General features: G+C 48.3%; 1 protein-coding gene across 9 annotated transcripts in view; it reads right to left on the bottom strand.

Moving 5' to 3' along the window:
• Window positions 1-1,091: 1,091 nt before the first annotated feature.
• Window positions 1,092-26,120, bottom strand: part of CCDC180 (coiled-coil domain containing 180) — a 57,277-nt gene continuing 32,248 nt past the window's right edge. For 2 of the 9 annotated variants that reach the window (XM_061425724.1, XM_061425725.1), the window contains exons 20-38: window positions 25,521-25,696; window positions 23,950-24,130; window positions 22,901-23,047; window positions 22,134-22,278; window positions 21,828-21,944; window positions 20,493-20,591; window positions 19,187-19,306; window positions 17,400-17,572; window positions 17,089-17,144; window positions 16,894-16,972; window positions 15,105-15,179; window positions 11,474-11,540; window positions 10,678-10,819; window positions 7,209-7,369; window positions 6,531-6,668; window positions 5,933-6,044; window positions 3,383-3,488; window positions 2,432-2,567; window positions 1,092-1,265 (exon numbers count right to left, since the gene is read on the bottom strand). In XM_061425724.1, the coding sequence (XP_061281708.1) occupies window positions 1,134-1,265; window positions 2,432-2,567; window positions 3,383-3,488; window positions 5,933-6,044; window positions 6,531-6,668; window positions 7,209-7,369; window positions 10,678-10,819; window positions 11,474-11,540; window positions 15,105-15,179; window positions 16,894-16,972; window positions 17,089-17,144; window positions 17,400-17,572; window positions 19,187-19,306; window positions 20,493-20,591; window positions 21,828-21,944; window positions 22,134-22,278; window positions 22,901-23,047; window positions 23,950-24,130; window positions 25,521-25,696 (2,362 nt within the window). In that variant the 3' untranslated portion in view covers window positions 1,092-1,133. The other 7 variants (XM_061425726.1, XR_009738082.1, XM_061425727.1 and 4 more) reach the window with 7 other exon arrangements.

The following is a 26,120-nucleotide window of genomic DNA, read 5'->3' as shown; positions in this document are numbered from 1 at the left end:
TTGGCTTACCTGAGTCTATCTGCAGCTGGGGAGCTTGCTCCAGCCAATATAACCCAAGACTCCCCTGCCTGAGGACTCTTTCTGGTACCACAGGAGATTCCTGTCCTGAAAGCTGGCATGAGGGCAGCGCTAATGCCCGGGCAACTCTCCACCCACATGGACAGAGTCAGGTCAGGTGGGAGGTTGTTTTCCAGGGAGACAGAGCCTAGTCACCCACAGCAGGGGCCACTCCTGAAAGCCCCTTCCAGTGACTTTTCTGCTTTCAGGCTCCTTTTTCCCATGTCCTCACTCATGCTTCTTGGAATCATCCCCAAAACAATGTGCCTCGAAGTCCTTGGCTTTGACCTTCTGGACTTGAGTCTCCACAACTGTAAATGCAGGCAATGCTTATCTCATCAAGTCGAGACAAAGCGCATGGAACCTCAAACTGAAGCACCAACAACATACAAACCATACTGGCACAGCAGGAGCTCAGGAAGTGGAGGAAGGACCATGAGCCGCCTGCCCACAAGGCGCAGACAGCTGCTGACAACTGCCACTGGTCATAGTGAGGCTGCGGGGCAATCGGGGAAGAGAAAGGCGACAAGGAAGATGGTGAGAAGCAAACTTCCAAAGACAGTGATCTGAGTGTCACAGGACTAAAGAGACTGTTAGTCAAGTTAAGGAGGCCTAGAAGACTTCTGCCAAAAGGTTATCATTGGTCATACAAATAACCAGATACCCAGTCAACAGCAGATGAAGTCTTTGTTGTGTCTAGGAATCAGTGCACAGTTGCAATTAAAACTCGCGTTTTGTTAAATGTGCAATATACTCTTTCCTGTAAGTTTTAAGTTTCAATTGTTTCATTTTCCAAGATGAAGTGCCCATCATGCCTTGTGGAAGTTATTTCCCCTCAACTATGGGTCTCTATTTAAGTTAGCCATCCCTGTTATCTACCATCCTAGCTGACCAGGTGGAATACCCCCTTTCACCTGTCTTCCTCATTGGAAGTAATCTCCATGTGGGCAGGAACCATGCCATATCCTCATCTGTGAGGCTACAGCACTGGGCAGAGACAGATGGATGGAAGGGTGGGTAGAGGGATGAAGGAATCTACACAAAATAAGCCGTTTATTTAGGGAGGGTTGAGAGTGTCACAAGTACAGGCCCTGGATGATGTTCACGGAGTGTTTCCAGCTGTCCTTCCAGCGCTGAGCCTCTTTCACCTGCAGTGCGGTGTGCTCCTGGACCTTCTTCAGCTCCTCTTCAAATGATGCCAAATATTTCTGGGAGCAAGCAGCAGGAAGAGGCCACATGAGGAAGGACTTCTGGACTGTGCCCCCTAGAGGACACTCAGTGCTCTAGAGGGATGCTGCAACCTGCTGGCGGGTGGCTTGGAACCCATTCCAGGCACTGCCAAGAGTTCCACAAGTCATTTCTCATGTACTATGTCCAATAAAGCTCAGGCAGGCCTTGCTGTTTTCCACATTTTATGGATTGGAAAACTGAGGCTCACAGCCTTGCCTGAGGTTATTTAATTGAGAAGAGACTGAGCAGTGACTAGGCTCCTGGTCCACCTGATTATGGACTCTGCCCTCCTTCCTAACCACCACACTATAGTCTCCTTGAAGCTCAGGGGTCCTGGCTTCCTCGAGAGGCTGAGCCCACTAGGCCTTAAGTCCTCACTGAACTCAGCAGTGGAATTGTGCCCACTGTCTGGGGCTTAGCTTGGTGGCTGGGGAAGGGCCTGCCTAGGCACTAAGGGGTCTCCAAATACCAGGGTCAGCATATCTCTGGGCAGTACAAGGTTCCTCTCTGGGGTACCAGAACCATAGGTCCAGACATCCTTGGAGTTGCAAGGTCCAGCAGGCACCCTCGGGTGCAGCTTCCTCTTTGGGGAGCCCCACGGGTCTAATAGGCCTGGGTCCAATCCTGGCTGTCATTCTTGGTGGCATAGAGGGGACACACTTCTTTATGACTCGGTATCTTCTGCAGTAACGTTGGGACCATTCTACCTTCCTCATGGGCTTGCTACAAGGATCCAGTGGAAGCCCTGTGTTGAGAACAGAAGCTGCAGCAGCTGCTCAGTAATTATTCCACCCATCATCACTCACTGCTCCCATGGCCTCCAAGCCTCTGACTACTCTGTCCCCTCACACTGTCTTGACTGTTCACTAGAGAGCCTTCCTTTGCCCTCCAGTCTGGGCTCCTGTGGCTCTGGGGCTCACGCCATGAGACCTGAGCGACTGCTGGAACTGGACAGGAGCTGTGGCCTGTGTCCTGGTGCCTGAGAATGTTGGCTGTCACCAGTGCTGTGCCCTGGGGTACTCTGATGCGTGTCACCTGCTCCATCTGACCAGATGCCAGGGTGCCTGGTGACGACAAGCTCCCCCCTCCTTCCCAAGGCAGCACTCCCCGGGGTGCACCCCCTCCACCTCGTCTCGTCACTCACCAGGTAGACAGCATCTCGGGCTTCCACGGATGCCAGGTGGCCCAGTGTTGTTTTGGTGGTTGTGATACATGGTGTTTTCCGGAGGAGAATCTTGTTTTGGATGGTGACTTCAGTAGGTTTGATTCCTGGCCACTTTCTACAAATAAACATGCATGAAAAGTCCTGAAGGCTTAGCTTCGTCATTTACTGTGCACCCTCCATCTCTGGTGGAAATGGTTAACATTTCTTTAAAAAAAAATTATCATACTTTAAATGCCTTAATTAAAAGAAAAACTCTTGAGCATTTAAGATTAAGCTTCTTCAAGTTCTTTTCGGCATTTTCATACAGCTTATATCCATGTGTATAGACAGTTGGGTTCTGCATGGGGAAGGGGAATCCCATGCCTCTAGGGCTTTCCTTTTTCTGGATCTCGGTTTCCTTATCACTCGCCCAGCCAGGTGCCAGTCACCAGTTCCTGGCTTGCTTTTCCTACCATGATAAAAAACCACTGCTGACAATTTAGCTGGGTAAATCACTGCCTTACTTCTTTGAGTCACATTCCTGGGGTACAGGGGATAAGCACTTCTATAGCTCTTGTCATACATGACAGACAGCTGTAGTGAATCCCAGTACTGACTGCAATCTGAGAAGGTACCCCACACTAGGACAGGCCTCTCTTTATTTCGGGGTCCCCTCATGGGTCCTTATCACACAAACTAACAGCTGCTGAGCTCTTAGTAGGTGCCACGGGCACTTCAAGCACAATCTCATTGAGCTTTCTCTTGATAATATCATGTAAGGGAGGCTGCCATGCCCATTTCACAGATAAGGAAATTGAGGCTTAGGACACAAAGCCTTTCCAAAGTCATCAGGTCTGTCCGACTTCAGAGCTTGTGCCCCTCACCATTCCACCACACCACCCCCAGCAAACACAGCCATGTGTGGTATTCACCCCTGCTCTCAGCTCTTACCTGCTCCCCCGTTCAATCAGGGGCTTCTCACTCTCTTCCTCCAGGGACAGCCCGGTGAGTTTCCTCCGTATTAGGATTGAGGTTTTCTGTTTGGGGGGCTCCATCTCTGGCAAGCAAGAGATGGGTTACTGATGGGGGCCTCACCCACAGCCTGATATTAAGGGGACCCCCGACCTTACATTTACAGAAATGAAACCTTGCTCCCCTCTTCCACACTTAAAGAGTCTCAGGCAGGAGGGTTAAAGCTGGAATATGTGAGATGTGGTTTGGATGTGCATCCCAGCTCCAAAATCCTACGTATGATGCTCTGACCTTCTCGCAGCTTCTATGAGCTCCTGAATATGCTCTTTGGAGACTTCTTTGGCTTATACTAGCTCAAAGGGGTCCTAAACTAAGAATTTCTCCTGGAATGAACACATTCAAGGTTGTCTCTCTCATGTCTGGCTCACTGACCTGCCGTTTGACATGGAGAGAAAGGGGCTCTGTTCCTGGAGTGAGACCAGCAGGCCAGAGCAGCTCTCTGCACCCTGGTCTGCAGGCATGGCGGGGCCAGGCCACTTGGCTCAGAAGCCCTATTTACAGAGCAGGTGAGGACCCCATGGGCCTGATGCAGGGGGTCTTCCTGGCCCAGGGGTTCCCCTCCAAGGTGCCGAGGCTGCCTCCCTGCTGGCTCCACTGCCTGTTCCTTCTCTAGTCTGAACTCTGGTATCTCTGCAGGCTCCACTTTCCCAAACCAGGCTCACACTTGCCAAAGAGGCCTCCACTACTAGACAGTGGCCAGCACCCCAGCATGCACATACATTTTGACCTAGAAAATCCACTTCTAGGAAGTTGTTGCCCCCAAATAGAGAAATATCGATGCAGATGTTCCTTCCAGTACAATTAGAGGAGTGAAAAGCTAGACATGGCCCGTATGCACCAGCAGGGGATTAACTAATAAAATAAGATGCACAGCAACTGGAAGTGCTCACGGAAATGGTGACTGGCTTGGCCTTGCATCCGCCCAAGGGGAAATTAGGTTACAAAGGAGCACACACCTGTGATCTACCCTCCCATCTCCCCACTGATATACACACAGGCCTGTGACCAAAGGGAAATGACCAGGAGGAGGACAGCCAATGTTACCAGCACCTATTTCTGGCAGGAAGGACCATATTCTTCTCTTTCTTTGTAACTCATATTGCATTTCTTATTTTACTATAAAAATAGTCATTGTCTTTGCAATCCAAACTTAAAAAATAAAAATAATATATTTTAATTACTTAATAGATGAGAGATAAATGGACAATATTTAATATATGATTTGAGTCTTTGCATAGTTATAAAAAGCAATTCACATAGTATAAAAAATTTAAACATCATCTAATGGGGAAAAAGACTTTAGAAATCTCTCACAATGCCACTCACCAGAGGTGGTCATCAACAATCGGGTACCTGTTTCTCAGGCTCTGCTTTTCTCATTTTGTCCCTCTTTGCCTCTGTTTCTCTCTCACACAGATTCATTTATATACAAGTGAGGGTGCATGTTTATGTCACCTATGTGTTTTTTAAAATAGTATTACAGGTAAGTATAATTGTCACCTTGCTTTTTCCTGTGACAGTATTCCTTCAGGTGTTTCCAGCTGGCACATAGAGACCTACCACACCCACCTGAACAGCTGCATAGAATTCCCTCCTATATCTGGACCATAATTTATCCAATCCTTTATACGTGGATATTAACACTGTTTCCAATTCTTTGCAATTTCAAGCATTGCTGTGAAGAATATGCTTGAAAATGAATCTTTGGAAAAGCATGCAAGTATTTCTGCCAGATAAGTTCCCAGGGTTAGAACAGCTAGGTCAAAGCACACACGTTCAGGACTTTGAAGTCACCGACAGAGGGTTCTCCAAGAGAAGGGGTGGAGGTACACTTTTCCGAGGGGCTCTGCGGTGCTGGGGCTTCCTGCCTCACCAGTGCTGAATTTAAAAGCTTTGCCAGGCTTTTGGTGAGAAATGGTATCTTAACAATGTTTATATTTGCACTTTTCATCATTGGTGAAGTCAAGCATCTTTCAACATTTATTGACCTTTTGAATTGCATGTATTTGCCCTGTTTACAAACTAGACCTGTTAAGAATTCTTCATACCACAGGAATATCAGGCCATTCTCTGACCTATTAGTTATTAGAAATATTTTTCCAGTTTGTGGTTTGTCCTTCCATCTTTTGACATTTTCCCTTACTTTTGTTTTGGCCACAGGGAGGTACACACCATTCCTTTACAGCTTCTAGCTCTCAAACTTAGGAAAGTTGTCTTTACCCCAAGATTATGAAAATATTTAGTATTAGGATTTCATTTTTTATATGTAATCTGACTCATTGGGGATTTGCTTTTTTAGTTACAAAAAGATAATTTTAATTAAAAAAAGAAACAAAAAATTCATCAGTCCCCTCAATAGAGTATCTATTTTCATACTGGTGGAGTTGGGGGAAAGCAGACTCCTCCAGATCCATGACCTATGTCACCAACCCCCTGGGGCCAGGGCACAAAGGCCAGTGGGGCGCATACTTGCAACCTGGACATCGTCAATGGTGACCACCTCATCCAACTGCAGCAGGAACTTCTCGGTGAAGGTGGCCAAGGTGGCTATGAAAAACCGGGCGTACTTCCTTATACATTCCTGGAGGAAACACAGGGAGCATGGTGCTATGAGAGGGCCCTGTCTCCAAAGGCAGGCTGAAGATGGGTTTGGAGAGCAGTGCGTGAGACAAAACCAGGGCCATGAGTCAACTGTGTCAAAGTTAACAGGCATCTGGTCTTTCTCCAGGAGGCTTCTCCTAAGAGTGACTTGAAGATAGGAAATGATTCTGCAATGGCCAGGGGACACACACAGACAATTTACCAGAGAGGAAAGAAAACTTGACATGGATCTTGGGAGAAAAAATTTCTCATTACTAATTAATTTAGAAAATTTAAAATGCAAGTTAAAACAGCCAATAAAGAGCATCTCCACCTATAAAACCTGCCCACTTTCATGCCCTGCTTTGGCCAGGGTGCCAGCATAGGGCCGGGCTCAGTGCTGCTGGTGGGCTGTCAGCTGGGGTGACCTCGGGGAGGGCAGGGCAGCCCTCAGCACCTAGACATGGGAGTAGAAGGCACTACTGACCTCCAGCTTCTCCTTGGTTACCACAATCAAGGTGTCCAAATCTCCCTGCCTCTTCTCTTCCACTTGACATAGAGACTCCATATCTTGGAGCTGTGCAGGGTGTCCGAGATTTGGGTGGAGCTTCTGGGCATTTTCATCCTTCAGACAATCCAGAAATCAGTAGGTTTTTTGACCTGGTCTTGAGGTCAGGACTAAGAAGTCACTGGCCTATATCCTCTGCCAGTTATGGCCATGAGGTGTGCGTTGACCTGGGTGTGTGTGAAGGGCTGTGGATATGCAGAGGAGTGGCAGGTACACAAGACTGAAGCATGGCTGGAGCCAACTCCAAGGGTTAGCAAGTGGGAGAGCTGAGCATCTTCCCCGGGACAATCAGGGATTCAGTCCAATACAATCAATACCATGAACGTCCCCTGGTTCCAAGGACCAAGTGGACAATCATTGTTGATCTCAAGGTCCACAGCCCCACAGAACCAGCCAACCTACCTGTTATATCCAACAAGGAACGTGCTGAATCCTTTCCATAAAGGAGCTGTTGGCTCGGCTCTTATCCCTCCAGGGCCTATTGTCCCTCACCCCCACCCAATAATCCCAGGCCTGGCCCAACTCCTTCCTGGGACTCAGTTCTGCTGATGCCCCGCCTCTATGTCTGAACTCCCAGGGTGATCCCAGGGGCCCCACCTTCCTTTTCTCCAGCTCTTCCTGGTAATTCAAGAACTGTTCTCTGATCTCTTTGGTGGAAGCACAACATTTTTTCCAATGGTGCTCCTTGAAATTCTCCATCACCAGCCAACACACCTGGGGCAGAAGCTCCTCAAATCTCCTCATCTGGGCCCGTAATTCTGTAGGAATTGGGGGTGGGGGCCAGGGGAGAGGACTGAGCAGAGCCAAGTTACTGGGGCCATCTCTCCAACAAAGGCTCGATGCAGTTTCCCACAGAGAAAGGCTTGGTCTACAGTGAGGCAATAGCTATTCCATCAAAAGGGGTCCTGTGGGCAAACCGGTATTAAAGATACTGGATTAAGCAAGTTCAAAGGACTTCTCACATTGCAGGACTTGCCAGCACTTTATAAACTGCACTGCACCTTTCAGCAGTTCTATTTCATCCATTCTCTCTTCAAATATTACCTTGACCCAAGTCTCCTCCTCCCCTCTGGACCTCTAAGTAGCTGCATGCCAGACCTACTCTTTCCTTCATCTCTCTTCACCTCTTTCCTTTATTTCTAGTCCTTTGTTTTTCTGTGTTACATTTTTGGTTATTTTCTTTGGCACTAAAGCCATTCATAATTTTAAAATGTCAATGATTTATTTTTCCAATATACATAAGCTTTATTTGGTTCTCTTTATTTGGTTCTCTGTACTTGGTGGACTGCCTTGGTGGCTCAGACGGTAAAGTGTCTGCCTACAATGTGTAAGACCCGGGTTCAATCCCTGGGTCGGGAAGGTCCTCTGGAGAAGGAAATGGCAACCTACTCCAGTATTCTTGCCTGAAAAATCCCGTGGACAGAGGAGCCTGGTAGGCTACAGTCCATGGGGTCACAAAGAGTCAGGCACGACTGAGCGACTTCACTTTACTTGGTTCATATTTACTTGCTCATTTTAATAGGCTTTTGCTCCTTACTCATATTTCTAATTTCCTCTTTTATTTAACTAGAAATAATTATTTATTTTATATTCTGTGTCTTGATACATTCAATATGTGAAGTCCTTACTGATCTCATTCTGTTGCCTCATGCTGAAGGTACTTTTTGCTGTGGTGTGTGTGTGTGTGTTTTGTTTTACAGTGAGCTCTTATTTGGGGCATTTTATGTGTGGGAATCCCTGGAGGCCTGAATTGAAAGTATGCTTCTCTGGAGAGGATCTATAGTATCTCTACTAAAGAAGCATCCGGGCATGACACACTCAAAATCACTTTAAGCTATCATCTAGAAATCTTTCGGATGACCCACAAACACAAAGTTGAATTCAGGTTTATCTAAGTGCAACTTCAGTTTAAACACCACAAAAGAGCTGACTTATAGATTCTCATTAGAGTTTTTCCCCTTTGTCCAGTGCCATGGTTTATAACAAGACACTTTCCTTCTAGTCAGTGGGGGAGGAGGTTTTGGTTTCTGTCTCATTCCCTTGACTCTGCAGATGGAGCCCTGTGGAGTCCCAGTTTTCTGTGGCTTGTGCCCTTTCAGGCTGCACACCTTGGGTGGTCTGGGGCTTGGTCTCTGTTCCCAGCGACCTGGAGGCCATGAAAACAGAGGCTCAAGTGGACCTGAGAGTCAGCCAAGCCCTCAAGGCAATAGCCAGAGTTACTGCTCAGTTTATCTGTGTTCCTATTCTCACTTAATCTTGAGGCCTTAAGTATTTCTTACTTTACAGCTAGCTCATCCATGCATTTAAAAGTTTATCACAAAACAGTTATATCCAGGATTTTTACATGTTTTCAGTGGGAGAGTTGCTCAGGATACTTGACTCCCTGTAGGAAATGGAAGTCTTCATTTCATGTGAACTGTCAGCCTTCCTGGGAGGGACATGATCTGCAGCATTTCCCAAACCCATGTGACCATGGAACCTTTCTTTTGAGGAAGATCACATAGGATGGAACCCCACAGAGTTTAAGTGGGGAAGCTCTGAGCTAGAGAAACCAAATGCTGCCTGTGGTTTCAATTCCAGTCATTCTACAACTACAGGAATGAGAGCCATTGTTGATTTCCCCTGTATACAGCAAGGCTGTGAGAGGTTTAGTCCTCAAAAAAGCCTTGCATGGTGGATGTTATCCTTGTCTCCATTTACAGGCAAGGGGAGGTGACTTGGTCAATGTCATACATCTGGGGAATGGCAGTTCTGGGTCTTGATCTCAGGTCTGGCTACCCCCTAATCCTCTCCCTCTTCTACCCCTGCTGCCCCTCAACCCATAGCAGGCCTGTAATGGGCCCTTAGGTTTCCTGCCTTACAAGTAGAGATAATTAGGACTTAACCACTGCAAAAACACAAGTGGCTGTGGACGTGGAGAAGTGGGCAAGGAGATGGGCAGCTATGCGTGTGTTTTCACAGCTCCTTTTATGTTGTTATAATCAACATAAATGGCAAGATACATCCTGCCTGCCTGTTTTCATGTCCCTGCTCTCTAGGAGGCTGTGTCTATCAAGTTCATCTCAGCCCACGCACACAGTAGACACGGTGGAAGGATTCTTCAAACGATTAAACACAGAGGCATCGTATGACCCAGCAATTCTACTCCTAGTTATACACCCAAGAGAAATGAAATCATACATCCACACACAACATGCATGTGAATGTTTAGAGCAGCGCCATGCATAACTGCCAAACGCTGGACACAGCCAAATGTCTATCACTGAACAAATAAACAAACTATGGTATATGCACACTATGGAATATGATTCAGCCATAAAAAGGCTACATGACACTTACTAACCCTGGATGAACAGAGAGGAGGTCAGTGGCTGCTGAGGGCTGGGAACATGATAGAGGGACAGAGGTTCTGCAATTCACAGTGGCGATGGTTGCACAACTCTGTGAATATATTAGAATCCACTGAATTGCAGAGTATCTTCCCACTAGCTATCTTACTTACATTTGTGTGCGTGTTCAGTTGCTTGGTCATGTCCGATTCTTTGCGACCCTTTAAATTGTAGCCTGAATTGTAGCAGGCTTCTCTGTCCACAGGATTTCCCAGGCAAGAACACTGGAGTGGGTTGTCATTTCTTCCTCCAGGGCATCTCCCTGACCCAGGGACTGAACCCGCATCTCCTGCACTGCAGGCAGATTCTCACATGGTAGTGTATATATGTCAATCCTAATCTCCCAGTTCATCCCACCCTCCCTTTCCTCCCTATTTCGTTGAGTGAATATCTCAATAAAGCTGTAAAAAATTTTCAAAGAGTGAAACATTTTTAGTGATACAAATCACTATATTTCTCAAGAAAAATCGACTTTTGGGGGGGAGGGCATTGTTTTTTCCCCAGTTAAATCTGATCAAGGTTTTTACCTAATTCTAAGATGTCAGTTTTTCACAGGGAGGCTCTTCTGCCTCATGTGACCTCCAGGTCAGGAGGGCATCATTCTGGCTGTGAGTGGCCACCCCCTTTCTGTAGCCCCACCTGCCACCTGCCTATGGTGGTCACCTGGCCACACCTACCTATGAGGCAGGAGTTGTAGTAATCGTCTGTCTGGCTGTGGTACTCCAGGATCTTTTTGCAGATGTTCTCCGCGCACTGGTCGAAGGTTTCGTACATGCAGTCGGGCCTGGTGACTGAGCGTTTCTCTTTGCGGTAAAACTCCTACGGGAGAGGGTTGACAGTGTGGGCGCCAGACCCCTCTCCAGGGGGCTCTGGCCCAAGATCCTGGCATCCTCCTCTGTGCTCTCCTCACCCCTTGGTCTTCTCAACTGCTGTCCCCCACACTGGGGTCTCTCCTCCTCCCTGTCTGTCCTTGTCACCACTGTCAGTGTCCTAGGGCTACGCGAGGCACAAGCAAGTCAATGGTAAAAGTCTATGCATCCTTCACGACTAAGATGGGTCTTCACCCATGAGACCAAGAGCTTTCTATGGAGTGCCAAGCTGGGCCACTAACACAGATGACCCAGAGCTCTGCTCCAAAGACTCACACCCAGGGGTGCCATCACATGTCATTCTTGGCTGGGTGCTGGCCACTCAGGGACAGAGACCAGGCTTGTCCCTGGTATTGGGTATGCTAAATATCTGACACACAGGACCCAAGAAAGGTTTGGTGGCTGAATACATGGGTAATGGACGAGCTTTAATTCTAGGATGGAAAACACCACACAAGGTGACAGAAGCTGGGTAGCTATGGTCACGGGGGCTGTAGTCCCCTTTATTCAGTTTCACCCAAAGGTCATTACTGGCAGAAGAGGGGGGAGAGCCCACTGGGGGCATGTGGCCAGCAGATGGCAGAAGGGCAGGCAGGGCCCTCACCTCCGCGACCGCCAGCAGGTGCTCGTTGCTCTCCCAGAGCAGGCTCAGGACGATGCCTTTAAAATCCCTGCAACACACAGGAGGCAGATCCCTGAGAGGGCTTGTTTAATCACACTAAATGGTGTGGACAAGACCATATGGACACAACATTCCGAGTACTCAGCAGCCCAGCCAGAACTGGACTTGGACAACTTGGGATGCCCAAGCATGCTCCCACCTCGTATTTCTACTTGTCTAGTTGAATGCCTCTTGCTTGCGCCAAGCTGTGTTTGGCCCCTTCCAAGTGTCTCTGTTCTCTTTTGTTCCTCATTACTCCTTGGAATTACTCACTCTTGCCCCAGGGCCACTGCTCACACTGATTCCTCTCCAGGGAACACAAATAACTTTCCTCTTGGTTACATTTGCTTTTCCTCTGGCCCTGGCTCAGTGGCAATCCCTGACTTGCCTCGTTCTAATGCCCTGAGCAGCTCTCAGCTTTATAGCCTCCCCATTGGGGCTCTGGGGATTGACATGTGTGACTGGCTGATTGATTAACCCCATCTCTCCTACAGTGTGTCTGTTTTCGTTCACCACAGAATCCCCTGTCCAGTGCCTGCACCTGTCAGTGTCTCTGTCTTGGTTGAGAGAAGAAAGAATGATTTCTTATAAATATTAATCAAATGAGCAGAACTGCCTGTAGGACCAAACATCCTCTTTCTGATACATCTGGCCTTTAGGCTGACTGTGCACACCAGGTGCTTTACTGAACAAATCTGCCCAGATCTAGCGAATATTCCTGTCAGTAAGGTCAACTGTCTCAATACCAAGAGTGAAATAAGGGACTGATGTGTTAGAACCGCACATACCTGGAGGACAACTATTTTTTCAAAATTTCTGTAAAGTGATGCAGTGACTGTTTTACACACACATCATTTTTGACCAGTTTCTAAAATATATGTATATATATTTTTAAATTCCCTCAAATAAAAAAAAATGGAGAAGAAAATGGCAACCCCCTCCAGTATTCTTGCCTGGAGAATCCCATGGACAGAGGAGCCTGGCAGGCTACAGTCCATGGGCTTGCAAAGAGTCAGACACAACTTAGAGACTAAACCACCACCAAACTAAAAAAAGGGACTTCTCTGGTGGTCCAGTGGTTAAGACCCTGTTCTTCCACTGCAGGAGGCACAGGTCCAATTCCCTGTTGGGGAACTAAGATCCTGCATGCCTCTTGGCCAAAAAACGTGTGTGTGTGTGTGTGTGTGTGTGTGTGTGTGTGATGTGCTCTTTCATTTACAAATTCACTCATTATAATTAAAGAAAATCAGAAATAAGCTGAAAAGCAAGATGGAAAAATTAATGCTAACATTTACTATATTTCCTTCTGCTGATGTTTAAATTGGTTTGGAATTAGGTTCTTGTGCTTTTTACATTCCGCGCCCTTTAAAGTGTTCCCCCTACATTATGCTATCATTTTAAATGGCTGTGTAACACCACTGGGTATGTATGTACTGTGTTTACAATCCCCTATTTTTGGACTTTAGGTTCCCCCCCATTTTTAGCTAGGATAAAAAGCATTGCATGGTACATCTTCATGCAAATATTTCCTTCCTGAGAGATGGTTTCTTTGGGAGAGGGACCCATGGAGCTGCACAAAAGGTATAATTCATGGCTTTCACCACTACTTTTCCCAACCCTTTCTAGGAAGAGAGTTTGCTCTCTGTTGACTTTGACAAAAGTTATCAAAGAACCTGAGAAGAATATCAGGTTCTTCTATATGCGTTCACTATACTTTTCCCAATTTCTGTTGCATGACTCATGCTTCTGGCATGGCTTTATTAAGGATAATGTGGAACTTTATTGGCTTCTTGGGAAAACAAGATCTCCCTAAACTGGCTCCTCTAAGACCTCTCCCTCCCCGCCCGCACCCCCCTACCCCGCCATCAACACCTCTGCTCTTTCTTCACCATTTTGCCACCTCCCACCTTCCCTTCAGTTGCCTGGTTTCCTCTGATATGTCCCCCTCTAAAGCGCTACCTCCTCCATCTCTCTGTTCTTCCTGTCAGACCTCTCCCTTCCCACTCCAGCCCTCAACTCCCTACAGCTGCCTGAACTAACTTTAGGCCCCTGACCCTATCAAGGCTCTCAAGGGACTGAGGCACTCCTGAAAGCAACTGCCTGAGGCTAAAGGGAAAAACAGGCTAGTGAGAAGCATGCAGGACATTTCACCCACTCACATGTGCTCTAGAATTCAAAAACTCTTAAAATTATTTATGTGAGTTCAACAAAAAATTGTCCTTCTTGCGATGGGACATAATTGGAAACACTGATAGATAAAAGAGGCTTTGACTGAAATGTCATATGGACAGCAATGTATAAGATCGGACATGATCAAACATTTTAAAGAAACTAAGGTTGACTTGATGGGGATGATGCTTTTAAGCCCTCTTTGGAAAATCAACCTGGCACCTGGTTTATGGGGTTCCCAACTTCATAGGTGGGTAAGGAAAACCTTACAGTATGGTGGGGACCTTAAGAAGAGAGGATTTCATCCAAATCTATAGGTACTCTGGGTGAAATCTGACTTGTCTTCCTAGTCTCAAGAGGCTTTTAAGAGTCTAATCTGAGATTCTTTATGAAAAGTTCCAGCAATGCAAACATAAAAGTTTTGGTGATCAGTTACCACTCTTGCTGCATTTATGTAAATAATCAGGCCAAATCTAAAGAGACCAGACTTGTTTCATAAACAAGAATCAAAAAGAAGGGCAACAGAAATTTTACATTTCAATAACTATAGCACTCTCTCGTGATTAGTAAATCCTAACCCTATTTGTTAGCTTTGAGGATTCATGACTTCCCTGGAAACTGGACCAGATCTTGCCATCACGCATATTTTGTTAATTCTTATCAAATCTCAACTCTTCTGCTGTTGTTTAGTCACTGAGTCACGTCTGAGTCTTTTGTGACCTCATTTGAGGACTGTAGCCCACCAGGCATCTCTGTCCACGGGATTTCCCAGGCAAGAATATTGGAGTGGGCTGCCATTCCCTTCTCCAGGCTCAATTCTTCTAGCCTCCTTTATATCTGGCTACAACTCCTCATATTAATATTTCTAATTTTTCTCCCACCCTCCTGACTTTATGTCACTGAGAACTGAACCCTAAATGTCTAGGTCCCTGTTGGGACTTGCAATTGTTCTATAGCTGGCTTTTCCTCCAGGATCCAAAGAAGCGCTGCCAGGTGGAACTGGGTGATGGGCAACTGGAATGCCAGGAGCTGCTCCCAAGTGGGCCACTCTGGGGCTTCAGGCCCCATGTCTATAAAGCTCCTTGACTGGCTGCCCTACGACCAAGCCACAAGAGATGGAGCAGGTACCCTTTAATAAACAAAAGGTGACTGAACAGAAATAAACAGATTGTTCAAAGGAAAGAAGAATGTCTTCTTGATGAATGCCTAAATTTGGTGAAAATGTCTCTCAATAAATTTATGTGAAATAGGCTGAGACAAACAGACCTTGGCCCTTACCAGTCCCCTCGCAGACCTGCTTTGTCCCTCTCCAGCTTATTTTCCCCTCAGTGGAGTCAGATTTAGCTGCCAAGTGACAAAGATGACAGGTTAAAATGGAGTTAAAGGAAATGGCATTGACACTTACTCCGCTGGAGGAGGCTTGTCACCGAGCACCTGGTACTTTCTATCCAGTCGGTTGGGCTTGGTGTACCGCGTGACGCTGTGGGGCAAAGGTGGGTTAATGCTCTGCAAGCTGGAGACAGACACAAGCAGATCTGAGTCTGTGGGAGCCCTACCCAGACCTGCCTGTGCAGCCCAGCCCTTCAAGCTGCTGCCCCACCCCTTGACAGCTCTGCACGCAGCCTTATAGTAGGGATGGAGCCCTACCCACTGAAACCCACACAAGGCCGGGGGGAGGGACAGAGGGGCTCCAGCCCCGAAAGTAGAATCCTTGCTTCCCTGTGGTGAGGACCCAAAGAAACACAGGTTGAGAGGTGCAGGTAGGGATGCCAAATTTTCAAATAAAAGCACATATTAAATTTGAATTTCTTAACACATTATAAACCAACTATACTTCAATAACATAAATTTTTAAATAAACTTGAATTTCATATAAGCAATAAGCAATTTTTCACATACACACCATGTATTATTTGGGACATACTCATATTAAAAAATGTGTTGTTTTTCTGAAATTCAAATGTAACTGGACATCCTGAATTTTCATCTGGCAGCCTTAGCAGCATGTATATTTCACTGGTAACCACTGAGAGATTGATTATACAAATGGACAATGGCTATACCGTATATAGAGAACCCTGGCTGATAAGCTGTAACAACCGGCCTAGGACACCAAGCCCTTAGCTACAATAAACAATTCAGGAAGCCGGCCTGCTGGAAGTCAGACTTGCAGGAAGACAATTGTTATCTTTAGTAACAATCCAGGAAGCCAATAATACCCCCTGTAACAATCAACCCCACAGGGCCAGGACCTGCTCAGTACCTGACAGCTCCCTTAGATTCTGTCCCTGCCTCCGATTCAGGATGAACAAGTCAAATACATACCCCTAACCATCACACAGGATGCCCACTGCTCTTGGGCCTCCTCCAGCCTTCCCAGGGCAGCCACCACCAACAGGGCACATCTGAAGCCTTCCCTTTTCTCCACTACACCCCTTTCCCACTCCCTTGCCTGCCTTTGTGTCTGCTAAAACGGAAGTGAGAGTGGCTGATTCCCTGGTTGTAGCAAGCTCTGCATAGTCTTTGCTTTTCCGATTTGGTTGGTCTTTATTTCCACACTGCAGATGGCAGGCCTGTTCAAAAAGACTTTCTGGATGTACGCAAAGCAGGAATCTCTTCAGTGTCACTTCTTCAAAACCAATAATTAAACTAGGTCAATAATGGCTCATCAAAGACTCAGAAAGTCAGGTCAGCCCTGTGGCTTCTGTCATCCACCTTCTATAAAATCGGTGTCAGGGGCCATCCAGGGCCCATGCTCACTGAGCCATGAGTCTAACGACCCTGACAGGGCATAGTGGGCAGAACACATGGCCAGGATGCAGAGACCCAGAGCTCCCAAGACTCCGTGATGTCATCCAAGGAATGCCACCTCCAAGGTCATGCCCTCTGACAGACACAGTGTGTATGGGATGTAGCTGTCACTGTGGCTAACCACCCAACGCCCTACAGGTTCTTAGGGTGGAGGGCTGTGCGAGTCAAGCCACTGGGCAGGGATGAGAATAGACCTGTCTAAAGCTGGCTTTGGATTTGGCCCCTTGCAGGGTCCCAACTTGGAAGGTCCCTATTTGGAGAGTCTGTGAGCACAGGAGACACATTCTGAGGACATGGGCTGGCAAAGGGTAGCCTCTGGCCTCCATCTGGGGGTCGGGGTTGAGTCTGGGGAGGGGAGACTGCAGGCAGCCTGGCCTCTCTACCTTGCTACCGAGGTGGCACTGGCGATGGACAAGTCCTTCTTCAAGGAGTGCTCTGCTCGGTTCCGGAGTCGCCTCAAGGCTTTGGGTGATGGGTACCCAGGAGAACAACAGAGGATCCAAGGTGAGGAGGGACCAGGTGGCACCCCCAGCTACCCCACTGTCAGCACCTGAATCCACAGGCCTGTCTGCCCCTACCTGTCTGGGACCGTTCTTTGTCACACTGAAGGGTTGAGGACTTTGAGTCAGGAAACCTGAAACCAAAGGAAAGGATGTGAGCTTTTCCCCAATGACCAAGAGGATGGCTCAGGCCAGGCACTGGGCACCATCCTGGTTAGCCCACAATGCCACATGAATCTGCCCAATCGTGAGCCCCACTTCAGAGGAGGAAGCTGAGGCTCTGAGGGGAGAAAGAAGCCCCTGCACAAGGTCACAGCCGTTAGGGTGGGCTCACATGGGGACTGGCCCCTGAAGGCTTGGGCCCCACTGTTCACACCCGGGCCACTCACTGCAGGATCCTCTTGACCACCTCCACGGCTGGGTCTTCAATCATGGACTTCCCCATGCGGCTTGGCTGGGCAAAGGACTCAGGGGTGACCATGTCTACCTTAGCCTCTTCTTCATAGACTTCTGAAGATAACAAGATGTCACTCTCTACCTCCAGGTCAGTCAAGACGTTGTCCTGCAGGCCAAAGAGCAGGGCCTGATTGTGGGTGTCAGGGAGGCAGGCAGGCTGGGTTCCCATCCCAGGTGCTGCAGGCTGACCACGTTGAGCCTCTCTCGCCCTTCTGTGAAGCAGCAGGGATCATATATACCTTAGAGGGCCATTCATTCATTCATTCATGTGTGCATGCCGAGACCTTCAAAAGTATTTCTAGAGTGCCTGCTTTTTGCAAGGCTCTCCCTGGGCCTGGGACACAGGGTAAAGGGGCCACATGTGACTCTTATCCTCATGGAGCTTACAGTCTGGTCAGAGAGACAAGACATTTAATATGGACTTCTACAAATAAATGGTCAAGTTGGGGCCAGTGCAATGAAAACAAAGTTACAGCATCTTCCCTGAGGCTGAGGGTCATGAACTGGGCTACTCGCCGATGTGCCCCGGTGGTGTTTTTGAGCAAAGGACAAGTAAACAAATGAGTGCATGGATAAGTGCGTGGCCACCTCCACCTTGAGTTGGAGAAACAGTGAGTGAGGGACCCACCATGAGCCCCACCATGAGCACTTAGTTGAGCTATGCCCTATTTTATTCTGTGTCTTCGCTGCACTGTAAGCCCTGGAGGGAAGGACCCCAGCAGGACTCCTGAGTTCCGTCTCATGGGGCTCAGTACTGTTGGTGTGATGAAAGCTTAGTGCTGGCAGCACAGCAGGAAGATCCTCCCCACAGAAGGAAGGGCTGGTCCAAAGCATGGCAGTGAGAGGCGGGGCCTGAGGGTGGTCAGAGCACAGCTCGAGGGGCATCCACTTATGCTGCCATTGGCTCTGTGACAGGTCCTCCTGGAAGCTGGTTGAGACCTCTCGTGAAAGCTTGGTGAGAGAGGTTGAGTGTGGGGTGAGGGTGACAGGCTCTGCCCTCTTGGAGCACACAGTCTAGGGGAGACAGCTCCTAAAAGGGGGACCTCACTGAATGGTCTATGGGTTCATGAAGAAGTAGAACATGCCACAGGGGTCAGGAGATGCTGGCCCAAACTAGTGGGTGAGTGAAGGCCTGGGGGCAAGTGAGCTCTTAGGGGGACCAGAGAAATGAAGGGGTCAAGGAAGGCCTGGTGAGGATCTGGATCTTATCCTGAGGACAGGAGAGGGACATGGGCAGACTGGCCTTCTCCAAGAGGCCTGGCTGCAGCTCAGGGAATGGATCACAGGGGGAAGTGAGAGGATCAGGACAGGATCAGGATCTTTTGCACATACGTTTTGTGCAAAAGATGGGGGACTTGGACAAGGTAGTGGGGGTGGAATGGGGAGAAGCCGGTGGCTGCTAATAGGAGCGGATGGGAAGGAAGAGGCTGAGAGGTGAGACTTCCCTGAGAGCAGAGGGCCCTGATGGGGTGGGGAGGTGCTGCCAGGAGGTGATGGATCTCCGAAGGGACCAGTGCAGGGAAGTGGCCCACCTGGGATGTGAACCCAGATCTGACTCCACAGTCTGTGGCCTTTCTAAGGCATCCCTGCAGGCCTGATGTCCAGCAGGGGCCTGGGAGGTCTTCTCTCCCTGGGATCTGCTGAACCCTGTGGGACACCTGTGAGCCCAGCCCCCCAGCTCAGATGCTCTTCACCGTGGCTGCCCCATCCCATTCCTTACAGGAAAGGCCAGGTGAGTCATGGATAACATGTCCAGCTTGCAGTTGAGATACTCAATCCTTTGGCTCAGTTTTTCTTTCCAAGTTCGAATAAGGCCAAGGAGGTCTTCTGTGCTCACTACCTAGTGAGAAAATGGAGGGAAAAAGCCACAGGAAGCAGGCTGCAGGTGGGCAGGCTGACTCCATGTGGACTGCGGGAACCGGCTGGCTGGTGAGGACACCTCTTGGATCCAGGGAGGCCCCCCTCTTGCAGGGAGGGCCCTGGAGGAATGAGGAGCCCTGGGCCAGCTCTCTTGGGTGACTCTACTGGGCCGCGGGTCCTTCCTCGATGAGGCATCAGGAGTACTATTCCTGGTTCTATGGGTTTGTTCTGAGCTAATGGTTTAAACTTACTTGACTTCCTTGGTGGCTCAGAGTATAGGTAAAGAATCTGCCTGCAGTGCAGGAGACCCGGGTTTCGTCCCTGGGTCAGGAAGATCCCCTGCGGAAGGGCAGGGCAACCCATTCCAATTTTCTTGCCTGGAGAATTCCATGGACAGAGGAGCCATGGCCTCAGAGGCCATGAGGTTGCAAAAGAGTCGGACACAACTGAGCAACTGAACAACAACAAACAATGATAAAACTTCAACTCAGTTACTGAAACGAAAGAGAAAAGATCTTCTGGCCAGGACACCAGGTTTACAAGTGCCTGGCTGGGCTGGGGAGAAAAGTACTCAGGGTGGCCAGGACACACTGGCCACAGGGGTGTCACGGGGGACAGAGACATGCACTAGAGCCAGGAGAACAAGCAAATCAACGAGGTAAACATGCAGAGACCTTCTTTGCTGATCAGGGCCTGGCAGGCACTTAGAACCTCACTTCTCTCAGACTTCATTCCAATTGGGACTTATTACCATTGATATATAGAAAATGGAAGTAACCAGTTTATGCACACTGGTCAAAACAAAGGGAAAATCAAACAAAAGATGGCTGTTCAGAGGGCAGAGTCCTGCTTCCGTTACTCATCCAGGGCTGCATTCTAATTGTAAGGAGGGAGGCCTTGCGACATCAGAGTGGGAGGGAGGCCAGACTCAAGCCCCCATGCTCACTGGCCTCAACATGCCTGCCAGGGAGGTGCTGGGGGCCAGGGGCAATGGCTGGTTTCTCTTCTCTTCCTTAATTTCATTGAATAAAACAGAGATGAAGTAGGAAGACTCAGAGGCCCTGCTGGTGGTAGAGAAATCTAGACCACAGATGTGAGTTTATTCCAGTTAACAATTCTAGCATGCATCTTTACTATCCACAGCTTAGCATCTACTGAACACTTACTTGTTTATTCCTTTTTAAGCTTCGGCACATTTCTACCTTGCTTTGAAGCTGTTCTAGAGAAGAATTTAATCCCTCTGTCTGCAAATTGGATTTTGCCACCTAGAAAAACCAGACGTTCAGAGATTTACTTCCAGAATACTTATTTTGATCAAGAAAAAGTTTAGCAAATCATTATCTCAGAGATGGATTAAATATGAGAAAAATGAAATCGGAGGGAAAATGCAAAGCTGTATTAGAAACTAGTCCAATGCAAATTTAAAGGATTTTTTTTTCCTGCCAAATAAATAAGTTTCAAAAATAAAACTGGTGATCCCCATTACTGGTTGAGGGTGTTGGGAGGACACACTCAGGCCCTGTTGGTGAGGGGGTATCTGTACAAGCTACCTGGAAAGCACAAAGAGCCTGAAAACACTCCTGCTCTAGCCCAGGAATTCTAGCTCTGGGAGGCACCCTATGGACATCATCAGGGCTTCCAGTGAAGGCATGTCTATCACACCACTGTGTGTAATAAAGTGAAACCCACTAAGAATTCCTCCAAAAAGGAATGGTTAAATAAAAATGGCAACACATTTGGGAGAGAGAAGCCATCAAAGTGATGTTTTTGAAGAAACTTTTCAGCTTAAACAAAGTTTTTACTGCAGCTTAAAAAACTGTAATCAATAGTACCCTTATCCCCACTGCCCTGACCCTCATTCCATTGCCACTGAGCCCAGGTCATGGGACCCTGCTGAACCAGCCACGGCTCCAGCCTCATTGCACCCCCGCGTTTTCTTCTTTGAGCTCTCTCTCTCTCCTTGGCTCCACCTCCCCCAGGATTTTTTTGATGATGTCTCCAGGACACTGCTCCACACCCTCCTGCCTGGCTGGCTCCTCCTTCTCCATCAAGCCTTGGGAAGCACTACTTCCCCAGTCCAGAGGAAATCCTCTCCTCTATGTCCCCACGCACCTTATGCGGCCCTCTTGTCCTCTGTAGCCCAAATGGCCTGGCACTGCCTGAATTTCCGGTGTCACAGACATGGGTTCACATTTTGGCCCCACAATTTAGGAACATTGTGTTCTTAATGTCTCTCTGCCTCAATTTCTTTGTTTCTAAAACGGGCTAAGAACAGCTCTTGTGAGGACTCATATAATTCATCAAAATAAGCCCACTAAGATGCGCGCTGCATGTTAACTCAGTGGATGTTAGAAGCTATTATGGTTTAATCTCTGACTTCCTGGCCGGAGTGCAAGTCCCAGAGGGGCAGAGACCACACTGGTATCCCCGGCATCTGGGACAGTGCCTGGGGTGCAAGTGTGTGATAAACATCCAGCAGATGAAGAACGTATCTGTCCTACCTCGCACTTGAGGTTTACTTGCAAATTTGTCAGCAAGCGCTGGATTTTCTCTATGAAAATAAGGTCCACAGACAGGTTATGGAATTTACTTTCAAACTTGCTGATGAACTCATTAGCCTTAAAGAAAGAGAAAAAAGTAAAGGAATGGGGCTTAATTTGGAACTTTTGGACTGTGGAAGCAGAGGGGGACAGGCCCACCTAATGGGTGGAAAGGGGGCTTGACCGGCCTTTCAGGCAGTGAGCAAGGCAACTAAGTAACCGGGTGTCACAGGAGTCTGGCTAGAGGTCAGGGTGTGGCCTACTCACCTGGTCCAGGTAATCACTCTCCATCTTTTCCATGTTGATCATGATTAAATTTTCAACAAACTCTATCCGGGCAGCTTCCTTCTCTAGTCGATGACACAGTGAGTCAATTTCTTCAGAAGAGAAGTTGCCTCCCTCTGAAAACAATCTGAAAATAATTTGGGAGAAATAAAAGCCATTGATCAGCCCATTCCACCCATCCCAACTACTGTGGTAGACAGGGCTTTAGATTAAAAGTACAAGATCATGGAAGAAGTTCAAGGACACAAGCAGGGAAACAACCCAAATGTCCATCAAGGGATGAATGGATAAACGCATCATACACAATGGAATATTATTGAGCTTTAAGAAGGAATGAAATTCTGACCCACGGATAAGCACTGAAGACATTATGCTAAGCGAAAAAGTCAAGCACACAGAACAAATGTGCTGTGATTTCACTTCTATGAGGCCCCTAGAGTAGTCAAATTCATAGAGACCGAAAATACTAATAGCATAGTGGTTCCCAGTGGCTGAAGAAAGGCTAAACAGGCAGTTAGTGTTTAGAGCTTCAGTTGTGAGGGTGAAAATGTTCTGGAGATGAATGGTGGTGATGGTTGTACAATAACATGAACATACTTAATGCCACTGAACTACACATACAATGGTTAAAATGGACAGATTTACGTTATGGATATTTTGTCATAATTGAAAAATGAAGAGGCAAACAAGACCACCTCTCAACAGAGAGAGCCCAGAGGCCCACAGGGGGCCCGGATGCTGGCTCCCACCTGCAGTGCTTGATGAACTCAATGTTGGTGTAGCGCAGCTTGCCCATGCTCTCCTCCAGGTACTGGCGGAAGCTGCGCAGGGACACCTGGATGACGTCGACATAGCTGAGCAGCTCCCGCTGCAGAGTGCTGCTGAGAGTCGCCAGCCTGGGGGACACAGGAGGGCGGGGTGGTGACCTGGGCACGGGAGGGCAGCCTGGGAGATGACTTGAGCACCGTGCCCAGCTGTGCAGTCACCAGAACCATGCCTCTCTTCACTGGGTAGACAAAGAGGCCTTAGAAGGAGGTTCAGAATGACAGTGTGTGCAGACACAGTGCGGGACTCTCAGTGAGCCGGGTCAGAGGGCACCTCTCTTCAGTCTGGCTCCTGCCACCAAATTGCTAAGAGAATCCCCAGGTCCTCCCCTTAGCACCACCCCCTCTTAACTCCCAGAAATGTGGCTCCTGTGCCCTGGGACTTCCGGAAAGAGCAGCCTGCGGGTTTCCTCTTTACATCCCAGTCTACCCTAACCAGCTGCCTCTTGGGTACCTGACCACTGTACAGACGCCTGTGAAGTTTCCTCACCTGTGACCAGATGGAGGCCTTCCGGGGTCTCACCTCAAACCCCTGAATGGCCTTCCAGGAAACCCTGGTTCTACCCTGAGCACATCCCCACCTGGAGCTGGGCCAGTGCTCCTCTCTGGTGGGAGAATTCTGCCTCCTCCTCACCTCCCTCCATTCCATGCACTAGGGCCTCCTGCAGGAAGCTCGTCCTGATTTCCCTGGGTCTTTCCCACCATGGATATGTCAGGGCCCATCATTTGCATCCCTGCACTCTGACATTTGCACCCTTTTTTCTCTCTCGCTGCTCCCCCACCCCCAGAACCAAGCCCCTGGCCAGATGCGTCACCGTAGCTGGACTCCTACTCTCAGGAAGAGATGAAAATCCTTCTGGAAACCCCGACTCTTCTGCTGTCCACAGCAGATGGGAGGACTGCTTCTCTGAGCACAAGCATCTGGCCAGGGTTCTAGGACTGCCAGGCCATGACTGAGTCCCCAAGACCCTTACTTCTGGCTCTTGGTGGCGTTCAAGAAGATGTGCTCCATGTCAGAAATCTTGCGGCGGAAGTGTTTGCTCTTCAAGTTTTGCTCCTCTTGGAACTGGCAGAACATCATCCTCTCCTTCCTCAGTGTCTCCATCACCCCTGCACAGTGGCTGTTCAGCCGTTCTTGATGAAGCAAGAGCTCAGCTGAAAGAGGACACAGGGGTGGGAGGGCTGAGGTCCTCTGGGACCCTGGGTCAGCTCAGGACAGTGTTCTCCTGGATAGTGACATGCCTCTCCCAGGCTAGCTACAGAGAAGGGACTTTTTAGGCCAAGGCCCAGTCCCCACCCTGCCCTCCCCAGGGCTCAGCCTGGGAGTGGACTCAGATCTCAGGGGAACCAATCTGAGACAGTCCCAGTGTCCTTAATTGGAAAGGAGGCTCTGGTTGGCTGTGAGTGGTAGAAATACCCTGCCTGTAGCAGAAGGGAACAAGGCCTGGGAGCTAGGAGAGCGTCTCCCACCCTGGGAGCAGGTGGGATGTTGGGGAGGGCAGGGATTTTGGTGAGAGGATCTGGGAGCAAAAGGCCAACACAAAGTTTGGCAGTTGGCATCTGACCCTTTATATCAGTGGTTACTCATTTCCAATAAGCCTGGATTATGGCGGACTTTAAGAGCTCCATCAAAGGCCTTAAGAGCTAGCAGAGAGCCTTGGGTTACCTCATCTGACCTCCTACTGCCTGGAAGTGGAGGATGTGCTGTGGGCTCAGCTCTGCCAAAAACAAATGGCGGGACTCTGGGGCTTCACTTCTCTGGCCTCCATTTTCACATTGTACATTGGACCAGGAGCCAGGGAAGAGGAAGGAAACCAGACTTCAGGGAGCATCTTTGTTTATATTTATATTTAATGCACACATTTCCAAGATGAGGACAACGAGGTCCCAAAAAGTCAAGCAGGTCTCCTAAGGTGACAGGAAGCTCTGAGGATCTATGATGAAGTTTAAAGTATGACCCAAGTGAAAACCTGATGGGCACCATTGAAGCTTTCAAATAAAAGTGCCCTCTCCCCAAATGATGGAGCCTTCTGCCTTAGAAATGGCATGTCTTTTTAAGTATTAAGAATTATAAGCTGAAAATAATGGCTACCACTTTTGGAGACTCTGGCTTATACCAGTTGTTCATGATTCCGCACTGTACCACTTCAAGGAGAGTTAATTACCACCATCAAAATGCCCTCAGGAGGTTAGGAACAGATCAGAGAGGTCACGTAACCTGCTCAGAGTCATAAAGCTAGAGAGGTTGAGCCTATTAGCTCCGATTCCTGAGCTACAGGCCTGCCTCTAGGGCATCCGTCATGAAAGTGTGAGTGACAGGCGTGGGAATGTATCTGGGACCCTTAAAGCTCAAATAAGACAATACTCTTCATCTCAGCATCTAACACCCTCTTTAAAAAATCTTATGTGAGGATTCAGGGTACAACCTTCTCTGCCAGCCTGGGAGGTGCGAACCCTCACACACATCTTCCAGTGTGTGATGACAACACGCTAAGCACTGCGTGTTGCACACCAGGGCTGCCTAATGAATGCAGAGCCGCAGTACCTGCCCTGACGTTGTGGATGTCCTTCTCAACGTGCTGGGCTCTTGGCTGGTGCAGGTGCAGACGCAGCTCCAGTTCTGAATCCAGCTCATCAATCTTGCTGGCCACGATGACCCGAGCATTGAGGGCACATTGGTCAAACCATTTCTCCAAGTGCTCAAAAAAGCCAGTTCGAAGCCTGAGGGACAGACCAGAGAGGGTCAGCAACTGTGACCAGGGAGTGATCTCTCCAGGTTGATATATAAAGTGCTTCCCTCTTCCACTCCTTCTTTCTTATTTAATTTCCCACTTCATTGTATTTCTTTGTCTGGATGGACCATCATTCATTTAGCCAGATCCCCTGGCTGGTGGTGGACATAGCGTGGTTTCCATTCATTTGTTCTTACCAAGAAGACTGTAACGTGTAACCTCATACATATGTCAAGTGCAGAATAATTTCTATAGGATAAATTCCCTGAAAGGGAATTGTTGAATCAAAACCTGAAATACATTTGTGGATCTGGTAGATATTGCCAAACTGCTTCTGTTGCAAGACAATGAATAAAAGTTCCTATTTCTCCATTTCTCACTATGGACGGTGACTGCAGCAATGAAAATAAAAG

Source organism: Bos javanicus, chromosome 8 (assembly GCF_032452875.1).
Source record: "Bos javanicus breed banteng chromosome 8, ARS-OSU_banteng_1.0, whole genome shotgun sequence".
In the NCBI taxonomy this organism is placed as follows: Eukaryota; Metazoa; Chordata; class Mammalia; order Artiodactyla; family Bovidae; genus Bos; species Bos javanicus.
The sequence above is the reverse complement of the archived record's forward strand: the minus strand, read 5'-3'. Positions and strand labels throughout refer to the sequence as shown.